Below are 25571 nucleotides of genomic sequence, written 5' to 3' on the forward strand. Positions count from 1 at the left end.
AGGGAATAGCAATTAGACATTGTTAATTACGAGCTATAGGCTTTTAGATGGTGTCCATATAATATGGCATATTATTTGCCCTCATGCCTCATAGGACTCTTGCTCTTCCCCGTGCTGGGGTATTTTAATACCCCCCACTCTGATTTTTTTCGCTTTTGGATTAAGTTCAACCAGTGCATGACGCCCTCACCTTAACCTCCCCCTCTTCCATGGCTTCCACCGCTAGAGCCACTATACTACAACAAATTTTTGACACATTAGGTTCCATTTGGTAGGTCTCTGGCTCTAGCTCTTCATGTGAAGCAGTTTCTATGGTGGAGGTAGAACCGTTTTGAAAAACTTTTAGCAAAAAGGACTTTCGTGACAATTTTGTAATAATTTATATTAAATTTGTAAGTTGGAACCAAGAAAAGTTATTTTTTTCGGTTCTGATTGCTCTTTACAAAAATAACTCTAGCTCCTGCGGGCTCCTCTCAAGAAGCATTTTTTTTTACGGGACTCCTTACAAAGAGACACAAGAGCATTGCCAAAGAAGGCCTTAATCTCTTCCAAACACCCTGTCTTGCTATACTCTGGAGAGGTCCCTTTCCAAAACTCTAATTTCTAAACCTAACCGTTGCTAGTACTCTTTTGCAGGGTTTAAAGCAACTTCAATTTCACCTGCAAAAACACTACTCATATCACGGTTCACATGAACTCCTTTTATTTCTCTCATTCAAATAAACTAGGAGCCAATAAAGTTAGTTTTTTTTGGTTTGTCAGCTTCGAATTTTAGCAATAACTGAAGCCGGTTGAAACCTTGCCAAATAGTTTATAAGCTTGCCAGAGTAGTGGAAAACCCATCTCAACGAAAAATGCAGCAAAAGGTTAGCAAGGTTTTCATGTTTTCCCCTTTTCATCACAGAAAATACTTGGCGTATAATCTATGCGTATAGTTATAAAAAAAATCTATGCGTATAATTCCGATCAAATCTCAATAATACATCAGGTCTGGCGTGTGGCCCCATGCTGCAGGTCAAATCATTCCAGCCACTTCATTCGTTTTCGTTCCCACAAGTCACAACCATGGAGGGCCGACGACGAAGGCAGGAAGGATTCTGAATCCATCATCCATAAAAAGGACGCCAACCACTCTCTTTCTACGAACTCCATCTCTCTCCTCTGCTCATGGATCTCCACCTCACCTCTCTCTCCTCGGCCTTGCTCTGCTCTACTCACTCCCCCAACTGCCAGCCGAAGCCTCTCTCTCTCTCCTCCTCTGTTTAGCGAGCTCAGCCGAGCAGCTCCGCCATTCCCCAAGCACAGTGCACAACAACTCCTTCCAGAGGCGGACGCAGTCGGTGCCATTCAATGCCCTGACTGCCGGCTGCCCGGCCCATGCACTGAGACACAGGGCGCCTCTGCTGCTCCCTCTCTCTGAGACACGACGCAGTCACCGCCACCTCCTTTAACTCCCCTGCCTCGTCGCTTCCCGACGCTGACTCGCTCGGGAACGCGTGCGCCCATGCACGCACCCGCCGCATACGTGCGCCTCCCTACTTGCCCCTGCTGGCGTTCCAGCCCGCCAAGACCCCCTGCTCATGTACCCGCCACAATCTTGCACCTAGGAGGAGGCTACGAGCTCAAGAAACTCTTGGCTAGCTGTGGCGAGCGGCGAGCATTGAGTTGAGGGGCACCGAGAAGGTGGCAATGGCGCGGCCGTTCTTGGCGCCGCTGATGATACTGGCGCTGGTTCTTCTTTCATGCATGGCGGCGGCGGCGGACGACGGCGACGTGCTGCTGCTGGTGAAGAGCACGTTCGTCGACGATCCCCATGGGGTCTTGGCGGGCTGGAACGCCAGCGCCGGCGCGTCGGGGTTCTGTTCCTGGGCCGGCGTGGCGTGCGACGAGGCGGGGCTCAGGGTCGTGGGCCTCAACCTGTCTGGCGCTGGGCTGGCCGGGACAGTGCCCCGCGCGGTGGCGCGTCTCGACGCGCTGGAGGCGATAGACCTGTCGTCGAACGCGCTCACGGGCCCCGTCTCGGCGGCGCTCGGCAGGGCTGGCCAACCTCCAGGTGCTGCTGCTCTACTCCAACCAGCTCACGGGCCAGATACCGGCGTCGCTGGGGGCGCTCTCGGCGCTCCAGGTGCTCCGCTTGGGAGACAACCCGGGCCTGTCGGGCGCCATCCCGGACGCGCTTGGCAAGCTCAGGCAACCTCACCGTGCTCGGCCTCGCCTCCTGCAACCTCACCGGCCCGATCCCGGCGAGCCTCGGGCGGCTCGGCGCGCTCACGGCGCTGAACCTGCAGCAGAACGCGCTGTCTGGGCCGATACCGCGTGGCCTCGCCGGCTTGGCGAGCCTCCAGGTGCTCTCGCTCGCCGGCAACCAGCTCACGGGCGCGATACCGCCGGAGCTCGGGAGGCTCGCGGGGCTCCAGAAGCTCAACCTTGGGAATAACTCGCTGGTGGGACGCCATACCGCCGGGGCTCGGCGCGCTTGGCGAGCTCCAGTACCTCAACCTCATGAACAATCGCCTCTCCGGCCGCGTCCCGCGCACGCTCGCCGCGCTCTCCCGCGTGCGCACGATCGACCTGTCCGGCAACATGCTCTCTGGCGCGCTGCCCGCCGAGCTCGGCCGCCTGCCAGAGCTCACTTTATTGGTGCTATCCGACAACCAACTCACCGGCAGCGTCCCCGGCGACCTGTGCGGCGGCGATGAAGCGGAGTCTAGTAGCCTCGAGCACCTTATGCTCTCCACGAACAACTTCACCGGGGAGATACCGGAGGGGCTCTCGCGGTGCCGGGCGCTGACGCAGCTCGACCTGGCGAACAACAGCCTCTCCGGCGGTATCCCAGCCGCGCTCGGCGAGCTCGGCAACCTGACGGACCTGCTGCTCAACAACAACAGCCTCTCCGGCGAGCTGCCGCGAGAGCTCTTCAATCTCACCGAGCTCCAAACACTGGCATTATATCACAACGAGCTCAGCGGTCGGCTGCCGGACGCCATCAGCCGCCTCGTGAACCTGGAGGTGCTGTACCTGTACGAGAACCAGTTCGCCGGCGAGATACCGGAGTCCATCGGGGACTGCGCGAGCTTGCAGCTGATCGATTTCTTCGGGAACCGGTTCAACGGGAGCATACCGGCGTCCATGGGGAACCTGTCGCAGCTGATCTTCCTCGACTTCAGACAGAACGAGCTGTCTGGCGTGATCCCGTCGGAGCTGGGTGAGTGCCAGCAACTTGAAATCATTGATTTGGCCGACAATGCTCTGTCCGGGCCGATTCCCGAGACGTTCGGGAAGCTCCATTCGCTGGAGCAGTTCATGCTGTACAACAACTCGCTCTCCGGCGCCATCCCGGACGGCATGTTCGAGTGCCGGAACATCACGAGGGTCAACATCGCGCACAACCGGCTCAGCGGCAGCCTCCTACTGCTCTGCGGCACGGCGAGGCTGCTGTCGTTCGACGCAACAAACAACTCCTTCGACGGCAGGATCCCCGCACAGCTCGGCCGGTCGTCGTCGCTCCAGCGCGTGCGCCTGGGGAGCAACATGCTCTCCGGGCCCATCCCGCCGTCGCTCGGCGGCATCGCCGCGCTGACGCTGCTGGACGTGTCAAGCAACAAGCTCACCGGCGGCATCCCCGCGACGCTCGCGCAGTGCACGCAGCTCAGCCTCATCGTCCTCAGCCACAACCGCCTGTCAGGGGCGGTTCCGGACTGGCTGGGCTCGCTGCCGCAGCTCGGCGAGCTGGCACTCTCCAACAACGAGTTCGCCGGAGCAATCCCGGTGCAGCTCAGCAACTGCTCCAAGCTCCTGAAGCTGTCGCTCGACAACAACCAGATCAATGGAACAGTGCCGCCTGAACTCGGCAGGTTGGTGTCCCTCAACGTGCTGAACCTCGCACACAACCAGCTCTCAGGTCTGATTCCGACGGCGGTTGCAAAATTGAGCAGTCTCTATGAGCTGAATCTGTCACAGAATTACCTGTCCGGCCCGATCCCTCCTGATATCGGCAAGCTACAAGAGCTGCAGAGCCTGCTAGACTTGAGCAGCAACAATCTCAGTGGCCACATCCCTGCGTCACTCGGTTCACTCTCCAAGCTTGAAGACCTTAACCTGTCCCACAATGCTCTGGTCGGCGCCGTTCCATCGCAGCTCGCTGGAATGAGTAGCTTGGTGCAGCTGGACCTGTCCAGCAACCAGCTGGAAGGGAAGCTGGGCACTGAGTTCGGCCGGTGGCCGCAGGCCGCGTTCGCCGACAATGCAGGGCTCTGCGGTAGCCCCTTGAGAGGTTGCGGCAGCAGAAACAGCCATTCGGCATTGCACGCGGCGACCATCGCGTTGGTGTCTGCGGCGGTCACGCTGTTGATTGTGCTCCTGACCATCATGCTTGCGCTGATGGTAGTGCGCCGCCGGGCCCGGGGAGGTGAGGTGAACTGCACGGTGTTCTCGTCGTCGAGCTCGGGCAGTGCAAACCGGCAGCTCGTCGTCAAGGGCTCGGCGCGGCGGGAGTTCCGGTGGGAGGCGATCATGGAGGCCACCGCGAACCTGAACGACCAGTTCGCCATCGGGTCCGGCGGGTCAGGCACGGTGTACAGGGCGGAGCTGTCCACTGGCGAGACGGTGGCCGTGAAGAGGATCGCGCACATGGACAGCGACGTGCTGCTGCACGACAAGAGCTTCACGCGGGAGGTCAAGATCCTGGGCCGCGTCCGTCACCGGCACCTGGTCAAGCTGCTCGGCTTCGTCACGTCCCGCGAGTGTGGCGGCGGCGGCGGCATGCTCGTGTACGAGTACATGGAGAACGGCAGCCTCTACGACTGGCTGAACGGCGGCATCGATGGCCGGAAGAAGCAGACTCTCAGCTGGGACGCGCGGCTCAAGGTCGCCGCCGGGCTGGCGCAGGGCGTGGAGTACCTCCACCACGACTGTGTGCCGCGGATCGTGCACCGGGACATCAAGTCCAGCAACGTGCTCCTCGACGGCGACATGGAGGCGCACCTCGGCGACTTTGGCCTCGCCAAGGCCGTCGCCGAGAACCGGCAGGCCGCCTTCGGCAAGGACTTCACCGAGTCAGCTTCCTGCTTCGCCGGATCATACGGGTACATCGCTCCAGGTAATTTCAACGGCAATCTGAAATGCTACAGAAACGCAAGGGTTCAGTTACTGACAGTGGACGTGCCACATTATCTCTGCAGAGTGTGCTTACTCCCTGAAGGCGACAGAGAGAAGCGACGTCTACAGCATGGGCATCGTGCTGATGGAGCTCGTTACCGGGCTATTGCCAACCGACAAGATCTTCGGCGGCGACATGGACATGGTGAGGTGGGTGCAGTCAAGGATGGACGCGCCGTTGCCGGCCCGGGAGCAGGTGTTCGATCCTGCTCTGAAGCCGCTGGCGCCGCGTAAGGAGTCGTCGATGACGGAGGTGCTGGAGGTGGCTCTCCGGTGCACGAGGGAGGCGCCGGGGGAGAGGCCGACTGCGCGGCAGGTCTCCGATCTGCTGCTCCACGTTTCACTCGATTACTATCGCGCTTGCGAGAAGCGTTAGAATTTCGAAACTGGGATGAATTTGTCCTAGCAGCTGCTTTCTCTGAGTCCTGCTTCAGCTAGCCTATCTTTCATTCATGAAATTAGGGGGGGGGGGGGGGGAAAAGAAGCTTCTGGTTTTTAGGGTTTGCAAATTGAATCAAGTCAAGAGTGCCCTTCAAAATTGGATTGCTTAATTTCAAATTTTGAGGTCCCTTGTACAAGCATATGGAAATGTCCAGCAACGAGGCATACCAAAGCATCAATGGTTGAGATCCCTTTGCTACTCATTCCGCACATAGCTGAAACAGACGTGTAACAGTACTGCGATTGCGAAATGAGAGAGGCAGTACTAAAGTGCTCATCGGACGACATGATTGTAGTATCACTTTAAAATAGGAAACCTTGGCGAATACAGGCCTTGCAAATCATTATGTCCAATGAAAAAAAGAGCAATGAAAGTAATGTCACCAGACTGGAAGAAGAATGGAAGAGAAAAGTTTGCATTGCAAAAACACAATCATTATAATCGAGTAATTTTGCATGAGAATAAGCCATCAGATTCTGAGCCCATAATTGGTGTCTTACATAGGTAATCCATCAGATCCATTGTGAAACGACATTTTATTACAAGACCACAGTTGAAATGTGGAAGCTGAAACAACAACTAAGACGATGGGGGATCCTCGGGTCCTGACCATGTGTACTGACAACATGTTGCAAAAATACAGGTCGCTGGCAAACAAATCTGAACAGCTATTCATCATCTGCACAAAAGGTGGAATGGAAAAGTTGTTAGGCCCCATGACTTCCTAACAGAATGGTAAAAGACAGGCACCAAGCTGTTCCCAGGGCCTCTTATGTTTTTTATGTTAGTAAATACTGGTCCAATGGTCAACTGCTTCCAGCCACTTTATTGATTCACAACTATAAATAGCATCATCCAAGTATAGGTTAGCCTCCACTAAAAAAAAAAAGGTATAGGTTAGCCATGCAACCACATTTTTGCAGCTCTTCTCTTTCATCACCTTCTAACTGTGAATGGTAGTAAAACCTTCCAATTTGCAGCCATAACAAATTCCTACTTGGAAACTTTGTTTTGGTTTAACCTTCAATCTACAGCCAGACTTTGTTCCGTAGCCAAATATCAATTAGAGATATTAACTATTTGTTAAGTACTACAACTATCTAATATATGGTAAAGTTAGATCATGTAAGCCAACAGCTTACAGATATTAAGCAACATTATAACAAAATCAGACAAGCATTTAGTTCCACAATCTTTTTTTTTCTGGATTATAACGGACTTCTCATCAGTAAAGTGAGAATGAAAAATGGTATGCTCTCTGTCATAATTAATGATTAACAAAGAAAATGCAAACATTTTTGGGGTTTATAAGGGAGAATGTAAAAAAGGAGAAGCAGCAAAAGCCAACAAAATATTAATGAGCCAATGCAAAATGTGTGCAGATTCAAACAAGAATATGATATTAGGTTCAGACTTTGATCAACATAAGGCCTTTGAAAGGGACCGAAGTAATGTCACCTAATCCAAGTACTCTATTTAATAGAGATAGGGGCCAAAGGATGGAACTTGCAAGGTACCAATATGGCAGGACTAAAGATTAAATGTCCTCAGAAGAAAGTTTCTACATCGCCATAGCGAATATGAATGATTGGGGTTCTTGATGGTGTAGCCACTTAGCATGCTACCAGAGAACAACATTCACACTAATCATATTCCAAACAATCTTCAAAATACAGAACTTTGGAAACCAACTACAACAGTTTACTCTATTAGTTTGAAAGACATCTTATTCGAATCGGATACTGTGAAAAACACAGTAAAAACAAACAGGACTAAATTGCGACCCTAGCTCTTTTGTACTACAATTGCGAGGATGGATGTGGACATTCACATCACAAAAAAAGGAAGTTAGGGAAAAATTTAATCATGTTCATAATTCATAGCTTCCACCAGGAAAATTCTTCAGCCATCCAATTTGACACAACAGTCAGCAGGGTAGCAGTTTGGGTCAAATAGCATAGCTCCATGTTTTCTAGGGAAGTAAAGGAATCTACTTTTCTTTTTATTCTTTTGGAGGGTCTTAAGCTCACCCTCTACCCCTGATATCATAGGGGCGTACCCAGTGCAGAGAGCTCCCGCTCTGTGCGGGGTCTGGGGAAGGGTGTTAGTGGCAAGCCTTACCCTCGCCTGTGCAATGCGAGGAGACCGCGGCTCGAACCCGGGACCTTCCGGTCACAGGCGGTAAGACTCTACCGCTTGCACCAGGCCCGCCCTTCACCCCTGATATCATAAATGTAAGTTTTTCAAATGATTTGAAATTTGTATCTTTCCTCTGCTTCAAACAAAACTGAAAGGGGGGTTTGCCAATGTAGCTCGTGGGAGATGTGTTCCATTTCCATTTTATGCAAGACCCTAATACAGAAACTAAAGGATTTCCATGTCTGAGCAATTTGTGATACGGCAGCTTTGTTTCACACTTGGACAGTCAAATTATAGACTTTGTCGATCTCTTTATCTTTGCTGTCAGCAAGGCAGATTGAAACATAAAATTGCAGATCAAATTAGTGTACTCGAAGGAGTTCAAAAATCAAATGTGTGAAATATGGCATTAAGGATAAAAGGGTTTTAGAAACAACCCACACACAGACACTCTCCATTCTTCGAACACTGCTGGCAGTATCACAACTTATATGTTAAAATTGGATCAAAATGATACAACATCTGCTAACTCTTCTAGTAGCATTGCTGATGGAAGAGGCAATATGGCATATTATATGCGAGAACTACCGGCAACAATAGTATAATGAATTTGCAAACATAACATGCCAGAGCAAGTTAGCACCGTACCAATGTAGCGTTGCTCGTTGGCTAGCCTGGCACGCTCAAGCATCTTGTCCAGATCCTCCTTGAGCTTCTCGTCAAACTTTACCAGCTGGTTCACAAACACTGCACCGAGACCCATCCCCAACACATGCTCCCATGGATCTATAACAATTTAGACATAAGAAGCACATGAGAATGAATCGTCGTATCTAAAAGGAGACTGGTACAACGAAAATACTGAAATCATGAATAGTAAGGGGTAATGGGGAACAAAGGGGGGAATCTCTTCGACAGTATGGCCTCCTAAATCAAGGTGAAATGGTAAATTCGTAACAAAAAAGGCTGAACTTAAATCCCAAATTGCGTACTTTCTAAATCAAATCCTAATATTTCGCCGTACAAGGTGAACCCAACAACCGAGTCTGAATCTAGAGCCCACCACCCCCAAAATCAAGAACCATATCGCATCTAGGACTCCAAAGACCAAGGAAGGCGCCCAGACCAACCGAAACACCACGGGGGCAGGTGGAAATACCGCAGATCAGATGGAATCGGGCGCCAGGACGACTCATGGGGCGCGGGACGCAATGCGGAGACAGGTCAAGAAACGGAGAAATGAACAGGGGATAGGAGACAGGGACTTACGGCGCATGTACGGGAGCTTGCGGAGGGCGTTGGAGTACATCTGGGTGCCCAACCCCAGGAGGGCGCCGATGATCGTCGGCGTCGCCGGCATCCTGCTGCTCTCCTGTCCTGTCGGGGCGAACGGCGCGGCTGCGGCTGGGGGAGTGGACGGCAAAGCCTGTTCGTTTCGTCCTAAAGATCGGGTATTATTTACCGCTGGCGTGGTTAGACGTTAAAGAAAAATACCGTTCTAGCTTATAAAATAACGTTCTAGCTTATAATCGATAAGCCCAGCCGAACAGTGGTCGGGGAGAGTGCTGTGGGACTTGTGGTGAGTTGTGAGCGGAGAGGGCCTTTCCTACTACCTGTTGGACTTTGTTGCGTGGGCCGCCAGTTTGTGGGTCTAATGAGGGTGTGGCGGAATGCCGGAGAGCAAGAAGCCCATGGGCCTAAATACATGTTGCCCCAATTTGGCATTCAGAGCTTCATTTGGTTTGCAATTTCCTCGCCATCGTTTTTTAGTTTTTTTCCCTGAATAAACAGGAGTGTTGTGTTGTAATCCCTTCATAACAAAAAAAAAAAAATACAATTACGAGGTTCGTGTTAATCAAATTAGCTAAAGTTTAACTAAAATTATAATAAATGTAGTAAAGTGCACGCCAGGTCCTTAGGTCCACGAACAAAAAAAAAAAAAACAACTAGGTCTCTAATCTACTGCCCCGCATGCAACCAGTCCAAAACGCACGACGTCAGCACTAGCATCTGACATGGACATGCCACAATAGCAGCCGGACGCTGCCAACTTCTCAACAAACAAACACGATATATTGTGGGTACCAAGTAGCGTGTATATGTGGCTTAGGTGGGGGACATTCGATGAACTTTCCATTTCGTGCCGGTAAAATGGAATCAATAAATTGTGACAGTTAGCGGCTTTAGGGGATTTGACACATTTTGATAGAGTCAAATAGTCAGCCATTCATGGATCTTTTTACATGGCCCCGTTCGGATGGTATGGTTCTGGAGGAATTTGGATGGTTTGGAGGAATTCTGGAGGAAATTGTGAGAGGAAAACACTGTTCCGGATGAAAAAAGAAGCGGATCAAGCCGGGTTTAAGAACATGCGAACGGGGCTTTGTGAGATTGGTGGTGGCATTATTGCCTTCACACCACATTTTACTACTTCTCATGCGTAGGTACCATGACTTCTGCTTTTGGTTCTCTGCTAAGAGAAGTGATTTTATCACCGAGAACAATTTTTTATGATTCTATAAGATACACTCTATAGCAAAAAGTATGATTCTATGAGGAAGTGAATGAGAATAGTATTTTTTTCATCGACCAGCCTCTTACACTACTAAAAAACATTTTCACCGCCAAATGGGAAACTCTCGTCACAGTCGGTTTCACCCCTTGCTAGTGAAAGTGAATGGTGATAGTCAGAGTTATCACGCTAGTGTTTTTTTTAATGGTCAGCTTTGGTGATGACCACACTGGCCCACTGGACCCACCCCGTCGAAGCTTCGATCTACATGGTGTGTGCTCATGGCTGACGGCGCGCTGCCATTCATTTGCAGTGCCCGTCGAGGTAGCCCACGTGCTCCTTGTCCTCCGCCTTCCCATTGCCCATCGTGGGGCTTGTTGTCGAGCACACGCACCATAGATCTGCTTATGCAGAGGGGGAGAAGGCTCACCTCGCTGTGGATCAGCCACTGGGGTGTCGATGCCTAGCTTCGGTCATGGTGGGAGACCCGTGTTGAGGCGCCAAGGCCGCTCTCCCGGGGCTGCTGCGCTGGGGCTTTCCATATCGGGCCAGGGATGCTACTACTTGAAGAGAGAGAGAGAGAGAGGAAGAGATATGGAGGACTAGAGAAGCTGCACAGGTGTCATTCATGGGAGGAGTAAAAAAAAAAGAGAGGAAAAAAGAGATGACAGTGGGAGAAAAAAATAACGAAAATCCAGGGTTAAAGTTTAAGGTGTCACGTCGGGTGTTACATCGAATGTTTGGACAGTAATAATAAAACAAATTACACAAGTTTCCAGTAATCCACGAGACGAATTTATTAAGCCTAATTAATCTATCATTAGCGTATGTTTACTGTAGCACCTTATTATCAAATCATGGACTAATTATGTTTAAAAAATTAGTCTCGTAAATTAGTCTCCATCTGTACATTTAATTTCGTAATTAGTCTATATTTAATACTTTATGCATATATCTAAACATCTGATGTGACAGGGGCTAAAGTTTAGGGGTGGAAATAAATAAGGCCAGGTATCATTCATGAGAGGAGTAAAACAGGAAGAGAGAGAGAAAAAGAGCGGACAGTGGGAGCAAAAAAAAATAACGAGGAGAGAGTGGTCTAGCACGTGCACAACTCGCGGGCATGTGCGTGACTGGGTGATTTTCACCATCAGTTTTATAACGGACCAACTGTGAAAATATCGTTAACAAAAACCATTTATGTAGTAGTGTTAGTTTATTTTAGAGACCCACTTAATAAATTTAATCTAAAACTAAAATCACTACTCCAAAAGTTTTGTTTTCTGAAATCCATGGAGGAGCTTCTGTACGAGCTCTATCTAACATGCTAAGAATCACAGTGGTCACCGGTTGTGGACCATATTGGACTGGAAGGTACGGTGATCTATGCATGAACTGACGGTAGGTTTCTTATGGCAGAACATGTCCACTGAATTTAAATTCTTGACTTGACATATATGCTCGTATTTTTCTAAATTTATTATAGGATTTAACGTTACTATTCTTTTAGTGGAAGACGACATGTCTATGTGTTTATAGGGATGAGTGTATGTTCGTGTATATAAACCTCTGTACTTGGTCTTGAAAAAAAAACAAGGTGTGGTGGACCAATAAACATTTAAGGATAGTCCTTCTGGCCTCTCAACTATTGGGTTCGTCTAATTTTGACTCTCAACTATAAAACCGTCTAACACTGGTACCCCAACTGTCAAAACCGTTTACTTTTAGCACCTGGGCACGGGTAAGGCTGTTTTGTCCAACGTGGAGTGGTTTTGACCACGCCACGCTTGCGTTGACCGTCGCGTAGGACCCAACTTTCATCTCAGTGACATGTGGGGCCCACGCGTCATCCACTCAACCCCTCCCACTCCATTCTCACGGCCACTCCCCCGCCGCCTCCTCTCTCTAGCGCGGTGGCGCGGGCGCTGCTCCCTTCGACTGGGCGGCGCTGGCCACCACTCCTATAGCTGGCGTGGGCGCTGACCCTCGCGCGGCCCTGCCTCCCCGGCGCGGGCCAGCCTCCCAGCGCGGGTGCTCCCCGAGTGCGGGCTGGCTTCTTCCTCACCTCAACGCCGCCCGGATCCGCAACGCCCTACTCCCTGCCCTGTCGGATCCGCAGGCCCTGCTCCCCGGTGACTCCCCGGTCGGAGGCGGCGGAGGAGTGGCTGGTAGGACTAGCCAGCAGCAGAAGAGGCCGACCGGCGAGCAGTGTCAGGCCCACGTAGTCCCGGGGCCGCCCGCGGCTCGGCGGGAGGTGGGCCATGGCCTGCTGGCTACTTGCGCCGGCAGCCCAACAACCATGGACGCGGTGGTGAGATGCCACAGCGGCGGGGAGGAGTCAAGGAGAGGCGTGCCGAGGAGGAGCCGGGGAGACGGGAACATGGAGGAGGGCACGACTGGGGCAGAGGGGGCTCAGCCCGGGTCCGTGCACAGGCAGCCATGGCGGCGGTGACGCCATGGCCGCGGTGCCGCAACGGCGCAGCGAGCCGGCGATGAAGCGCGCCGCGTGCGGGAGGGCTTTGGCTTAACCGACGGTGGCACTCGTTCGGCTCGGTGAAGGGTGGAGCAGCAGGAACGCGACGGTGGCCGTGGCGGCCTACGAGCACCGAGCAACCATGGCGATGGCCATGGCGAGCTTGGCCGAGGCGCGGCAAGCTTGGCTGTGGTGCAGGGGGGAAGCGTGCTGTAGCCTGTTCAGGCGGCGCCGCCGCCGTTGCCTCCTTCACGCGCGTAGGACAGGAGGAAAGAGAGGGGCCAGCGTGGCATGGTCAACGCCATCATGGCGTGGTCAAAACCGCTGCACATTGGACAAAACAGCATCACCCGTGCCGAGGGGCTATAAGTGAACGGCTTTGACAGTTGGGGTACCAGCATTAGACGATTTTGTAGTTGAGGGTCAAAATTAGACGAACCCAATAGTTAAGGAGTGGACTTAATCCAACATTTAAAGATGCTCGCTTTTTTCAAGCTATATTCCAAAGACTCCACACATAGATCCTTGTGAGGAATTAATAAATGTACCAAAGAACTCCCTCCCGCGATCAATTGTTGCATATATTACACTTACATCCAATGAGAAAAACACCTACCAGGGTATATAAAGCCTGTTCGTTTCGTCGTAAACGATCGTGAATTATTTACTTGGCTGATTTGACTGATTTGGTGTGAGAGAAAAATACTGTTCCAAGCTTATAATCCAACGATCGTATAAGCCCAGCCGAACAGGCTGTCAAAGACTAGCTTGCAAGTTGCAACATACAGTACGGCTGCAGCTTCCATGGCATCTCGATCATGCGCCCCTTCAGTTATGTTTGAGTGTGATATGCTTCTGATGTCGCACCCACAAGACGTGCGTGCGTCATGACATAGAGTATGTACCTTTATTATACATATAAACCGGCTCGATGGAGACAAAACTGCAAATTGTGTAGGCCCCGGAGTTGCATGCTTGCAACAAGATGAGACGTTTTTAGTGACGACGATGGGGAGAAGAAATGGGTAACCCTTTTCTCCTTGCACCGGCGGCTTAAAGCACAAGATTTTCCTTTTGCCTTTGTTAATTAGCTAGGCTGGGACGGAAAGATAGGGCTGCTGGTGCAATAGGTTTCGTGTGCACACTGTTGCAGGATCTCGAGAAAAGGAAGTCACGCACACTGAAAAGGTATTTGGAAAAAAGGAGGAACGGAGAGTGAGACCAGTTGGAGAACATCATCAGATAGTCGACATGCCAGGTAATTGGACCATGTCACTAGACAATGCAAGTCCTACTGTCGGGATGTTTAGTTTTCTTATTCTTAGTTTTAGGTCAAACACTCAAACCCTCTTGACGATTTGTTCGTGATTTATGCGGGAATCACTTTTACGGTAAAATATTAATATGCCTATCCTGCTATCCGCATACTATCTGAAAACAACTTGATAGTAGTGATGAGCAACATTTTCGAAGACTGGGCCGGCAAATCCTTTTGAAGGACGAAGTTACCATAGGTGGCTCGCTGTCGACGGGAACATCATCTACTCACAAACGCCATAAAATTCTGAAAAATTCGCTCCCACGCAAGAGTAGAACCTAGGACCTGATGTGCTACTGAGGCTCTTGTAACCACTAGGCTTCATACCCTTTCGCTCTAAGTTTATCACCTTGCATACTCAAAACTCAAAAGTGATGGGTAACACCTCAGCGGTTCCTTTTGAGTCTTGAGTACACAATAATGTGCTTTTGTTCATGTCCATCTCAGTTTCTCTAGATATGTAGTAATAGCTTTGCCTCTTTAATACTTTATCGACCTATAATAAAATACTAAATTAGCCAAGTCCTGTGTAGGATTTGAGTGATTAACTCTATAAACTTGTGTAGATGATGACACTTGTGGTAAATCCCTAAGCGACATGATTTTGCCAATAACTTATCCACGTTAAGTCAAGTATCATATAAAAGCATAATCAAAAGTCAACAAAAAACATGTCCACATCCATGCATTTATCATTAGTCATACCTTTCTTATTGACCTTATTTGTCTAAGTTTTTTCCTTGCAATTTATGATTACATATATTAAATGACTAATCTTTCTTATAGTATAAAATGTCTTTCTCTAGTTTAACAAATGCTTGCTTCCCGGTACGTTCAGTTTTTTTTCTGGAGGTTCATAAGGTACAACACTTGTCAATGCAAGTACTAGCATCGAGATGAGCAAGAGGAACACAACAGCTGCTATCGAAATCCAAGTAGTTTGGACATGATTATCAGTGCATCTTTGTAAGAGGTTGTAATAGTTGCTCTCTTGGACAACTGATTACAAAGATGTTCATCTGTAATCATGTCCAAAGTGCTTGGCCTTCGATAGCTCATACTCATCTTGTTCATCTTGAATCCAATAATACTTGCATCAACAAGTGTTGTGCCTCATGAACATTTAGCACAATATAAGTGAAGCAAATGGCCATTTTATAATATTGTGCTTCACTTCTATTGTGCTAGAAAGTCAATACCATATTTATACATGCATTCTAGGGTTAAAGAAGGGGGTGGGCAGGGGGCTCACCTCGGGGAGGAGGAGGAGGTAGCAATGGCCATAGTGATGATGGTCCTCACTTGCTCGAGAACGATCTAGATGAAGCAATGACTGGGCCTATGCTACACTCCTGCAAAAGGAAGAGGAGCTGGTGGTGCGTGCACCATGCTTGGGGAAGAGGAGGAGGAGTTTCCTTCTAGGAGTTCAACCTCTTAGATTTGGAGGTCCTCAGGCGAAGGTTAGTGGCAGAGCTAAAAACTTTTAGGAGCCCAGGTTATTCTTATTATGCAAAAATATTTAACTAGAAAAATACAATGATCCTTTTTGATATAAAGAAAAAATTCCTTTTCACTTCACCAACGAGCACGGGATGGCTACGTGTTAGTTCCACCACTGGGGAAGGTGGCATGCGAGGATATGCAATAGTCGTTGGAGATGCTAGGGCATAATAAGCCTACGACTAGGGACTTAGTCATTTCAAAATTTAGAGAGAGAGGAAAATCTTTTTAACATGGGTGTCAACTAAAAGGTTATGTACAAAGATGTATGCATGTATTGATCCAATTACAAGTGATGGATGATTTTTTCACTCATCATAAATGATAGGGCGTACTCAAACCTCGAATTGAAGGACACATAGGTAACGTCCATCACTAACAAAATAATAGTGAGGTGCTTATTAGGCCTGTTACTTTTGCTCATATCGCTGTTATGAGGTTTTCAATTAGTGATAGCATACCCAAATTTATAACCGCCAGATCTAAGTGACACCCATCATCAACGACTCCTATATTATGTTTTCTTCCTCTGATACTACCCCTTTCTTAATGTTTTCCCTGCATTCCTTTGTTGCTCCAATCACAACACTCACCCATCTTACCGACACCCCAATCCACTCTCCTGCACATGTCTTATATAGCTCCTGATGCCAAAATCACAACCGTCAACCTCCATGAGCTAGCTCACTTCAATGGGGGAGGTTTGATGCCCATGTGACAACCTTTTTCACTAGCTGTCCTTTGTGATGGTTCCCTTTTGCCCACCTCCTTCGCTAGGCAAGCCAACCATAATGGGAACCTAAACCTAAACCCTAAACCTCGATGAAGCCATTGTTTGCTAGATAGAGATGGAGAAAGCATGATCAAAGCTCGTTGGAGATGGATAATACACGGTCATAGGTCACCAAAGATGAAGAAGGTGGAGTTAAGAGTGTGCGTGTGGTGGGGGGAGGGATATAAAACTTGGGTGTCAGTTAATTGGATGAGAAACACCCATACTCAATTTAGCTTTAACCAAAATATCACATTTCTAACATGTAATCCCAATATATTGATAATAGACTTCAATTTATTTTCTACTTCTTTGTTAGGACTAACCTTTACAAAGGTTCGCTGTAACTTTCCGATTGTGAAAAAATCAAAGTGCTATAAAATGGTGATAAAATTATATTTATGGTTCATTGAAATCGGATGCAAAAACCCTGCCGTTATACTAATGGTAGTGCTTGGTCTTTTTCCTTTTTTCAAGGAGATGTTGAAGTATATATAAGTTGGGGTAAACGGGCCTCTCTATACATAGTACCAGAAAGGCAGCAACCCGTTGCTTCTTGCCCCACGAATCCAACAGGCAAATGCTACGGGAGGGTTCACTCCAAACAAGTTTTATAAACTCTTGCGACTTGCGTGACTTAATTGATGTATACACGTAGCATGACTATTATACATATAGTACCACTATACTAGCTAGCTAGTATATTAATAAAATTCATGCGTCATAACTACCAGCGGTATTTCTAGCTAGTTCTGGGTGAAAAGAAAACGAAGATTGTTACTGATACTTATGATATTTGTTGAGTTTCATTTAACCGTGTGATAGCTAGTGTCTCAGTTAACAGTGTATTATGTAGCCATCAAAGTAGACCCAGGTCAATGTGAAAGAGATGTACGTATAAGCGCAGGCAGCCTTTGTATATATATGTAATTAATCTGACCGAGTAAGCATCGTCGGTACTACCGGATCAGAGTCAAGTCACTCTATACGTGGTTCAAATAGACAGGTACTGAGGACATTTGTAGACGTCCACACGCTTCAGTTCAAGAAAAATTCTATCTTCCCTGACACTTTAACGTTCCCTTTTCGACTTGCTCGGTCTCGACAACTTGTTGTATGCGAATTACAGGACTTTTGCAGGAATTTCACATGAGTTAGTACGCCTGTTGTTAGACTTGTGTATATATATCCCTTCATCAAGGACTTGGCCAGGATTTAACTATGGAGCAACCAGGAATAATTAAAGTTTGTTTGAGAAAAAATGAAGTGATTTTTTTGGCATGCATGGTACGTTACCGGAAACAGGCGCAACTAATTAAATATCTTAATAATTAAAACGAATACATATATCCTGAATTTTGAGTTCCCACATATATATATATATATATATATATATATATATATATATATATATATATATATATATATATATATATATTAGTATATTAGTATATTCAGTAGCCATCTACAAAATAAGTTATTCTGTAAACCACATAGAGATGTTTACCATAATGTTATAGTAAACCACTTAGCAAGGAGTTACTATATGTGGAGAGTATATTCAGTAGTCAGCTACAAAATAAGTTATTTTATAACCACCTCCATTTATGATAATTTTATATACTAATTTACGATAATGTCAATACATATTTATGATAGTTGGGTTACTATAACATATGGGGATATTTACCATAATGTTATAGTAAACCACTTAACAAGGAGGTACTATAATCTCGTAAATTAACATAGTAATTATCGTAACTCAAATTGGCTACAGAATAAGTTATTTTGTAGCAGCTATAGAGTAGTAGTTATATATATATATATATATATATATATATATATATATATATATATATATATATATATATATATATATATATATATATATATATATACACTCAAACCGAAACATAACCTGGTGAGAAAAAGCTACCGTTACCGAGAACTTACCGGTAGATACATCCAACAGATTTGAGCCCATGCAAGGCCAACATTGTAAGGCCTTATGTTTAGTTTCTCCCTCTAAAATTTACTTCCTATCCCATCAAATATTTCATAAATATATGGAATATTAAATATAGACTAAAAATAATTAATTGCACAGTTTATAACTAATTTACGAGATGAATCTTTTAAGCCTAATTAGTCCATGATTTAACAATGTTGTGTTACAGTAACACATATACTAATGACGAATTAATTAGGCTTAATAAATTCATCTCACGGATTACTAACGAATTCTGTAATTTATTTTTTTATTAGTATCCAAATATCCTATACGACACCTTCATATGACACTCGATGTAACATCCCAAAACTTTACGCCCTATATTTAAACAAGGCCTAAAATAACCTGATCGATCAACGATCATATATATATATATATATAGGGAGAGGCTATTCAGTAGCCGGCTACAAAATAAGTTATTCTGTAGCCACCTCCATTTACTATAATTTTATATACTAATTTACGATAATGTCAATACATATTTACGATAGTTGGGTTACTATAACACATGGGGATATTTACCATAACGTTATATTAAACCACTTAGTAAGGAGTTACTATAATCTCGTAAATTAATATAGTAATTATCGTAACTCAAAGTGGCTACAAAATAAGTTATTCTGCAGCCAGCTACAGGATAGTAGTTATATATATATATATATATATATATATATATATATATATATATATATATATATTATATTTATTATATTATATACAAAGTCGGAGGGCTGAGCAACAAGGACGCCTAATGTCACGTAACGTACGGCACCACCGTACCTGCAACACAAGAACCGACTTGCACGCATGCATGCACACCGACAGTGAGCATGCACCTGAGCGCATTGCGTGAGTGGTCTCTTGTGCTTCAAGAGTCCAGGCCGGCAGCTTCCCTGCAACGCATCCTCGCTCCCAACTGGACTACTTGACTCTCACAAGTTTTAGCAAATGATTAGCCAGGCGACAATTAACACTAATCGTTTGGTACTCTTGTGGCTAGCTATCTAGGGCAAAGATCCAAGAATTGGAATTGGAAGATCCCTCCTGCTGGCTCTCGATTGAGTACAAACGACGCCACTCACTCATTTCCAGCTGCTATTTTATCTCTTCTTAATCGACGTCATCCGCTCTTCTCCAATTCTCACGGCAAAGCATGGTCTTAAACTCTTAATTTATTGACCTTTATACAGTAAGTAATTGAGAAAAAAAATGCCATCTTCCACTTATGAATTAGTTCAAACAAAAAAACTACATTTTATTTTATTGTTTATAAATAAATGACACTTCATATATAAAACATAACATTTTCCTTCTACAAACAGAATCCTTTTTCTGCAAATCACTATACAAACACTCATGCATCGTTGTCGACGAACACGTCGCCTACACCTGAAAAAAAACATTTTTAAATCTTGAACTTCAGTAAATGGACATGTTCTACCACAACCAACGACCAACCAGCTGAGTTACGCAGCGCTATATACTTGCCCTATTCGGCTAGCTGGAAAAATGGCTGATGTTAATGCTGATGCTGATTTAGTTGTGAGAGAAAACACTATTATTTCACTGAAACGGTACGGCTAATAAGTTCAAGCGAATAGGGCTGGTTCTCCGAATGGAACAGAATTACCCAAGTGATTTAGTTTCATCATCTGCCTTTCGCTAGGATTTCTTGTCCACTGCTTGGTGGTCAATATATAGGACCAAAAATGAACTGTGAGAAGCCAGGCAACACTAGTAGAGAACAGACCTTTGATCCTCGGCTAAAATGGGCTTTAGTCCCGGTATTTTTTGCGCCCGGGACTAGAGAGACCTTTAGTCCCGGTTGGTGGCTCTAACCGGGACTAAAGGTCCCTGCCCAACGGCTACTGCGCCAGACAGAGGTGGCAGGGACCTTTAGTCCCGGTTGGAGCCACTAACCGGGACTAAAGGTAGACTTTTACTTCCGGTTGGTGGCTCCATCCAAGAGTAAAGGTCTACTCCTGGGCCGTGGCTGCGCCGGGGGTTGGAAAGTTACCTTTAGTCCCGGTTGGATCCACCAACCGAGACTAAAGGTCCCCCCTTTATATCCCGGCCGTCTCCTTCTTCCTCCCCGAGCCCGAGCTCAGCACATTTTGAAGCTCACTGCACTAGTGTTCTTGCTTCCTCCCTCCATTGTTCCTCCATCCATTCTTCGATTCCTCCGTCGATTTCTTCGATTCTTCAGTTGTAAAGGTTACCAATCTCATACTCTCATTTTTCATCATTGGCTTATCTCATATTGTTCACTATATATATATTGTTTTTATGGTGTTTTTTTATTTGTAAACAATTTGAGCTCAAAATAACTTATAGTTTGCATATTTGGATGAAGAAAGGTTAAAGTAGGTATTTAAAATTAGTATTCACTTTTTATTTCTAGCATGCATAGCACACTTCATTGTTTAGAGATATAGATAATTTTATAGTTTCTTAATTTTATTTGTTTATAAAATGAGAAATTTATAGTGTATTAAAAAATGAGTATAGAGAGTAGATGCAACTGCTTCTGGGTCCTCGGCCTCTCATGGGTTTCCAAAGCGACTTAGGCCGGGCCTCCCTCTCATTCCATGCGGCAAGTGTCGTGATGAGACGAAGATTGTGATGGAGTACCGAGTGAAGAAGGAGGGTCCCAACAATGGTCGTATCTTCTACAAGTGTCCGGATCGCAATGTGAGTTATTTTATCGTATTTTATGATTATGGTTAGTTTATACCTATTTTCATGATGGTTGTGATTAAAGTTCTAATTTTTTGTTTTAATTTCAGTGGGATGGCAGTGGACGATGTTCAGGCTTCTACTGGGAGGAAGAGTATGTTGAACTCGTGCAAAAATATCTTGCACAACAGGCAGATACGGCGGCTAATGAGGCAGTGATCCAGCCGAAGAAGCCCAAAGATGTTGCACAATCGGAGGATCTGTCTGTTTTAGTTGAGATTGGTCGCGAAATCCTTGTGCTCCTGAAATGTATTTTAGCTTTAGTTCTTTTAGTGGTAGTTGGGATTGTCTATATTGTAGCGATGCTTTCATAAATTTGTACCTTTTGTGGTGGCACGCATGTTGTATAAATAATTAATTATGATCTAGGTTTTAATATGGTATTTATGTCATGTAATGCAGATGAGCCGGCATTGGATGTACAATGCTGATCGCCGCTCCCAAGAGTTCATTGACGGCGTGCATTCTTTGTTACGTGCGGCCGAGGCAAACAAACGCGACGGTTTTATGTGCTGCCCATGTGCCATATGTAAGAATACGGTGGAATATCCTTGCTCAAGGACTCTTCATTCACACTTGTTCAAGTCGGGTTTCATGCCAAACTATATTTGTTGGACGAAGCACGGAGAAACCGGCGTTGTAATGGAAGAAGGTGAAGAAGAACAATGGGACGACAATGATATTATTCCCGATGGTGCGTGCTTCAATGATACTGCAATGGGAGAAGCTGAAGAAGAGGTAGCCGTAGAAGATGAGCCTGCTGATGATCTTTGTCAGGTCATTCGTGATGCACAAAGAGAATGTGAAAGTGAAAAGGAGAAGATCAAGTTCGAGCGGATGCTAGAAGATCACAAGAAATTGTTGTACCCAACTTGTGATGCAGGGCAGAAAAAGTTGGGAACCACACTAGAATTGCTGCAATGGAAGGCAAAGAATGGTGTATCTGACAAGGGATTTGGAGAGTTACTAAAAATCCAAAGAAGATGCTTCCGAAGGACAATGAATTGCCCGCCACTACCTACGAAGCAAAACAAGTTGTCTGTCCTATGGGGCTAGAAATCGAGAAGATACATGCATGTCCTAATGACTGCATCCTCTACCATGGCAAAGAGTACGAGAAATTGGATGCATGCCTGGTATGCCATGCATCGCAGTATAAGATCAGGCGAAATGACCCTGGTGATGTTGAGGGCGAACGTCCACTGAAGAAAATCCCTGCCAAGGTTATGTGGTATGCTCCTATAATACCACTGCTTGAAACGTCTGTTCAGAAACAAAGAACATGCAAAATTGTTGCGATGGCACAAAGAAGACCGTAAGGTAGACAATATGTTGAGACACCCTGCTGATGGGTCCCAGTGGAGAGCAATCGACAGAGAATTCCTAGAGTTTGCAAATGACGCAAGAAACTTAAGGTTTGCTTTAAGTACAGATGGTATCAATCCTTTTGGAGAGCAGAACAGTAGTCATAGCACTTGGCCTGTTACTCTAAGTATCTACAACCTTCCTCCTTGGTTATGCATGAAGCGGAAGTTCATTATGATGCCTGTGCTCATCCAAGGCCCGAAGCAACCTGGCAATGACATCAATGTGTACCTGAGACCACTTATTGATGAACTTCTCATTTTGTGGAATAAAGAAGGTGTACGTGTGTGGGATGAGTACAAACAGGAACACTTTGATCTGCGAGCATTGTTGTTCGTAACAATCAATGATTGGCCTGCTCTAAGTAATCTTTCAGGACAGTCAAACAAGGGATATAATGCATGCACACACTGCTTCGGTGATATTAGAGGTGTATTCTTGAAAAAATGTCGAAAGGTCATGTACCTTGGCCATCGTCGATTTCTTCCTGCAAATCACCCCGTAAGAAAGAAAGGCAAGCATTTTAAAGGGAAGGCAGACCACCTGACCAAGCCTCAGCAACCGAACCGGTGAGGATGTACTCGATATGGTCAATGATGTGAAAGTCAGTCTTTGGAAAAGGACATGGCAGCCAACCTGTTCCGAACGACGCTAACGGTCACAGCACCCATGTGGAAGAAGAAGTCCTATATTTTGGGAGCTACCCTATTGGCAAGTCCTAGAGGTCCATAGCTCGATCGACGTGATGCACCTGATGAAGAATCTTTGTGTGAACCTGCTAGGCTTCATGGGTGTGTATGGAAAGCCTAAGGACACATTTGAAGCATGACAGGACCTGCGTTGTTTGAGAGAAAGAGACAACCTACATCCAGAGAAGATAGATGATGGACGCCATTACTTACGTCCTGCCAGCTACACTCTAAGCAAAGAGGAGAAGGAAATCATGTTTGAATGCTTAAACAACATCAAGGTACCATCTGGATTCTCCTCGAATATAAAGGGTATTATAAATGTGCCAGAGAAGAAATTCTGTAACTTAAAGTCCCATGACTGTCACGTTCTCATGACGCAATTACTTCCAGTTGCATTAAGAGGAATTCTACCTCCAAATGTACGTCTAGCCACCGTGAAGCTATGTGCATTCCTCAATGCAATTTCTCAGAAGGCAATTGATCCAACTGATCTAGCTAAACTACAGAATGATGTGGTTCAATGTCTCGTCAGCTTTGAGTTGGTGTTCCCTCCTTCCTTCTTTGATATCATGACACACCTCCTAGTTCACCTAGTCAAGGAGATTTTCATTCTCGGTCCTGTGTTCCTACACAACATGTTCCCCTTAGAGAGATTCATGGGAGTCCTGAAGAAATATGTTCACAACCGTGCTCGCCCAGAAGGAAGCATCGCCAAGGGCTATGGAACAGAAGAGGTCATTGAGTTCTGTGTTGACTTTATTCCCGACCTTGACTCGATTGGTGTTCCTGAATCGAGACATGAGGGGAGACTAAGCGGAAAGGGGACACTAGGGAGGAAAACATATATTGGTACGGAGGATGATTATTTCAATAAAGCGCACTACACAGTTCTACAGAACTCCTCTTTGGTAGATCCGTATATTGAGACACACAAGGATCTCTTACGATCCGAGTTTCCTAGGGAAGACTGAAGCTTGGATTACGCGTAAGCACATGGAAACTTTCGGCGGTTGGTTGCGAAAAAAATGTCAAGGTGATGAGAGCATCCATGAGCAACTGTATTTATTGGCTATGCAACCATCATGGCATATCGTCACATACAAAGGGTACGAGATAAATGGGAACATATTCTACACAGTAGCCCAAGATAAAAGGAGTACCAACCAAAACAGTGGTGTCCGCATAGATGCCACAGACCCGAATGGGAATAAGCAGACATATTATGGCCGCATAGATGAAATATGGGAACTAGAATATGCACCTACTTTGAAGATCCCATTGTTCAAGTGCCAATGGGTCAAGGTGACCGGAGGCGGGGTAACAGTAGACAACGAGTATGGAATGACAACAGTAGACCTTAGTAATATTGGGTACAAAGACGAACCATTCGTCCTTGCCAAGGATGTGAATCAGGTGTTCTATGTCAATGATATGTCTACCAAACCAAAAAGAGGGAAAAACGATAATGACTCAACCAAAGAGCCAAAGCGCCACATAGTTCTTTCAGGAAAAAGAGTCATCGTGGGAATTGAGGACAAGTCGGACATGTCAGAAGATTATGAAAAGGATGACCGAATTCCGCCCTTCAAAGTGAACAAAGACCCTAGCATCTTGGTAAATGATGAGGACACTCCATGGTTACGACGCGATCATAACCAAGGGACATACGTAAAGAAGAAGTTCACTGCTGTGCCCACTTGATGATATAGTGATTTAATGTAGTGTGTGTTTGAGATATTATGTAATAATTGTGAATTCAGATGTTTATTATGTCGTGTTTCAAATTAAATCAATGTTTGATTTGGTGGGATTTCTCTCTCGAAAAGTTAAATTAGGATATTGAGTGATGAAAAATTAAAATATTAACGTTAAAATGATGTGAAAACAAATTTCCTGTCCAAAACCAATAGTTTTAATAATTTTAATTAAACACTACTATTTTTGCATTAACGAAATAATAAATATTAGTTACATTATGTTTTATAATTATAACAAAAAATAAAAAAAGTTAGGTTATAGATTTTTCCTATGTGCAATAAAGAAAAAGAAAATCCATATTTTTAACAAAATAATTTTATGCCTTTTATTTAATTTACTATGTATTTAACAAGACTATTGCATTTCTATTAAAAAAATTTGCTCAAAACATGCGGGAAACGAAACTGCAGCCCACCTTTACTCCCGGGTGGGAAGCCCACCCAGGAGTAAAGGTGGGCTGCAGTTTCGTGGCCCGCCAAAAAAAACCTTTGCTCCCGGTGCGTGTTACCAACCGGGAGTAAAGGTATACCTTTACTCCCGGTTGGTAACACGCACCGGGAGTAAAGGACCTTTACTCCTGGCTGGTGGCTGGCACCGGGAGTAAATCTCCCTAGTATATAAGCGCCAGTGCCTGGCGGATCGATCCCCTCCTCTTCTTCCTCGTCGAACACCGCCGCCCTTTCTCTCTTCTTCCTC

General features: G+C 45.9%; 2 protein-coding genes across 2 annotated transcripts; one reads left to right on the forward strand and one right to left on the reverse strand.

Moving 5' to 3' along the window:
* Nucleotides 1-1118: 1118 nt before the first annotated feature.
* LOC136550179 (LRR receptor-like serine/threonine-protein kinase GSO1) lies at nt 1119-5618 on the forward strand. The gene is given in 5 exon segments (XM_066541667.1): nt 1119-2037; nt 2039-2191; nt 2193-2450; nt 2452-5098; nt 5181-5618. Coding segments are annotated over 5 exon segments (3759 nt in total). The 5' UTR covers nt 1119-1689; the 3' UTR covers nt 5534-5618.
* A 382-nt stretch (nt 5619-6000) lies between these two features.
* LOC136550180 (uncharacterized) lies at nt 6001-9190 on the reverse strand. Its single transcript, XM_066541668.1, has 3 exons — nt 9008-9190; nt 8387-8524; nt 6001-6278 (listed from the first exon to the last, which is right to left on the reverse strand). Exons 1-3 carry the CDS (start codon nt 9096-9098, stop codon nt 6268-6270), a joined length of 240 nt encoding a protein of 79 aa, XP_066397765.1. The 5' UTR covers nt 9099-9190; the 3' UTR covers nt 6001-6267.
* Between the last annotated feature and the right edge of the window lie 16381 nt (nt 9191-25571).

Source organism: Miscanthus floridulus, chromosome 4, assembly GCF_019320115.1.
Source record: "Miscanthus floridulus cultivar M001 chromosome 4, ASM1932011v1, whole genome shotgun sequence".
NCBI lineage: Eukaryota > Viridiplantae > Streptophyta > Magnoliopsida > Poales > Poaceae > Miscanthus > Miscanthus floridulus.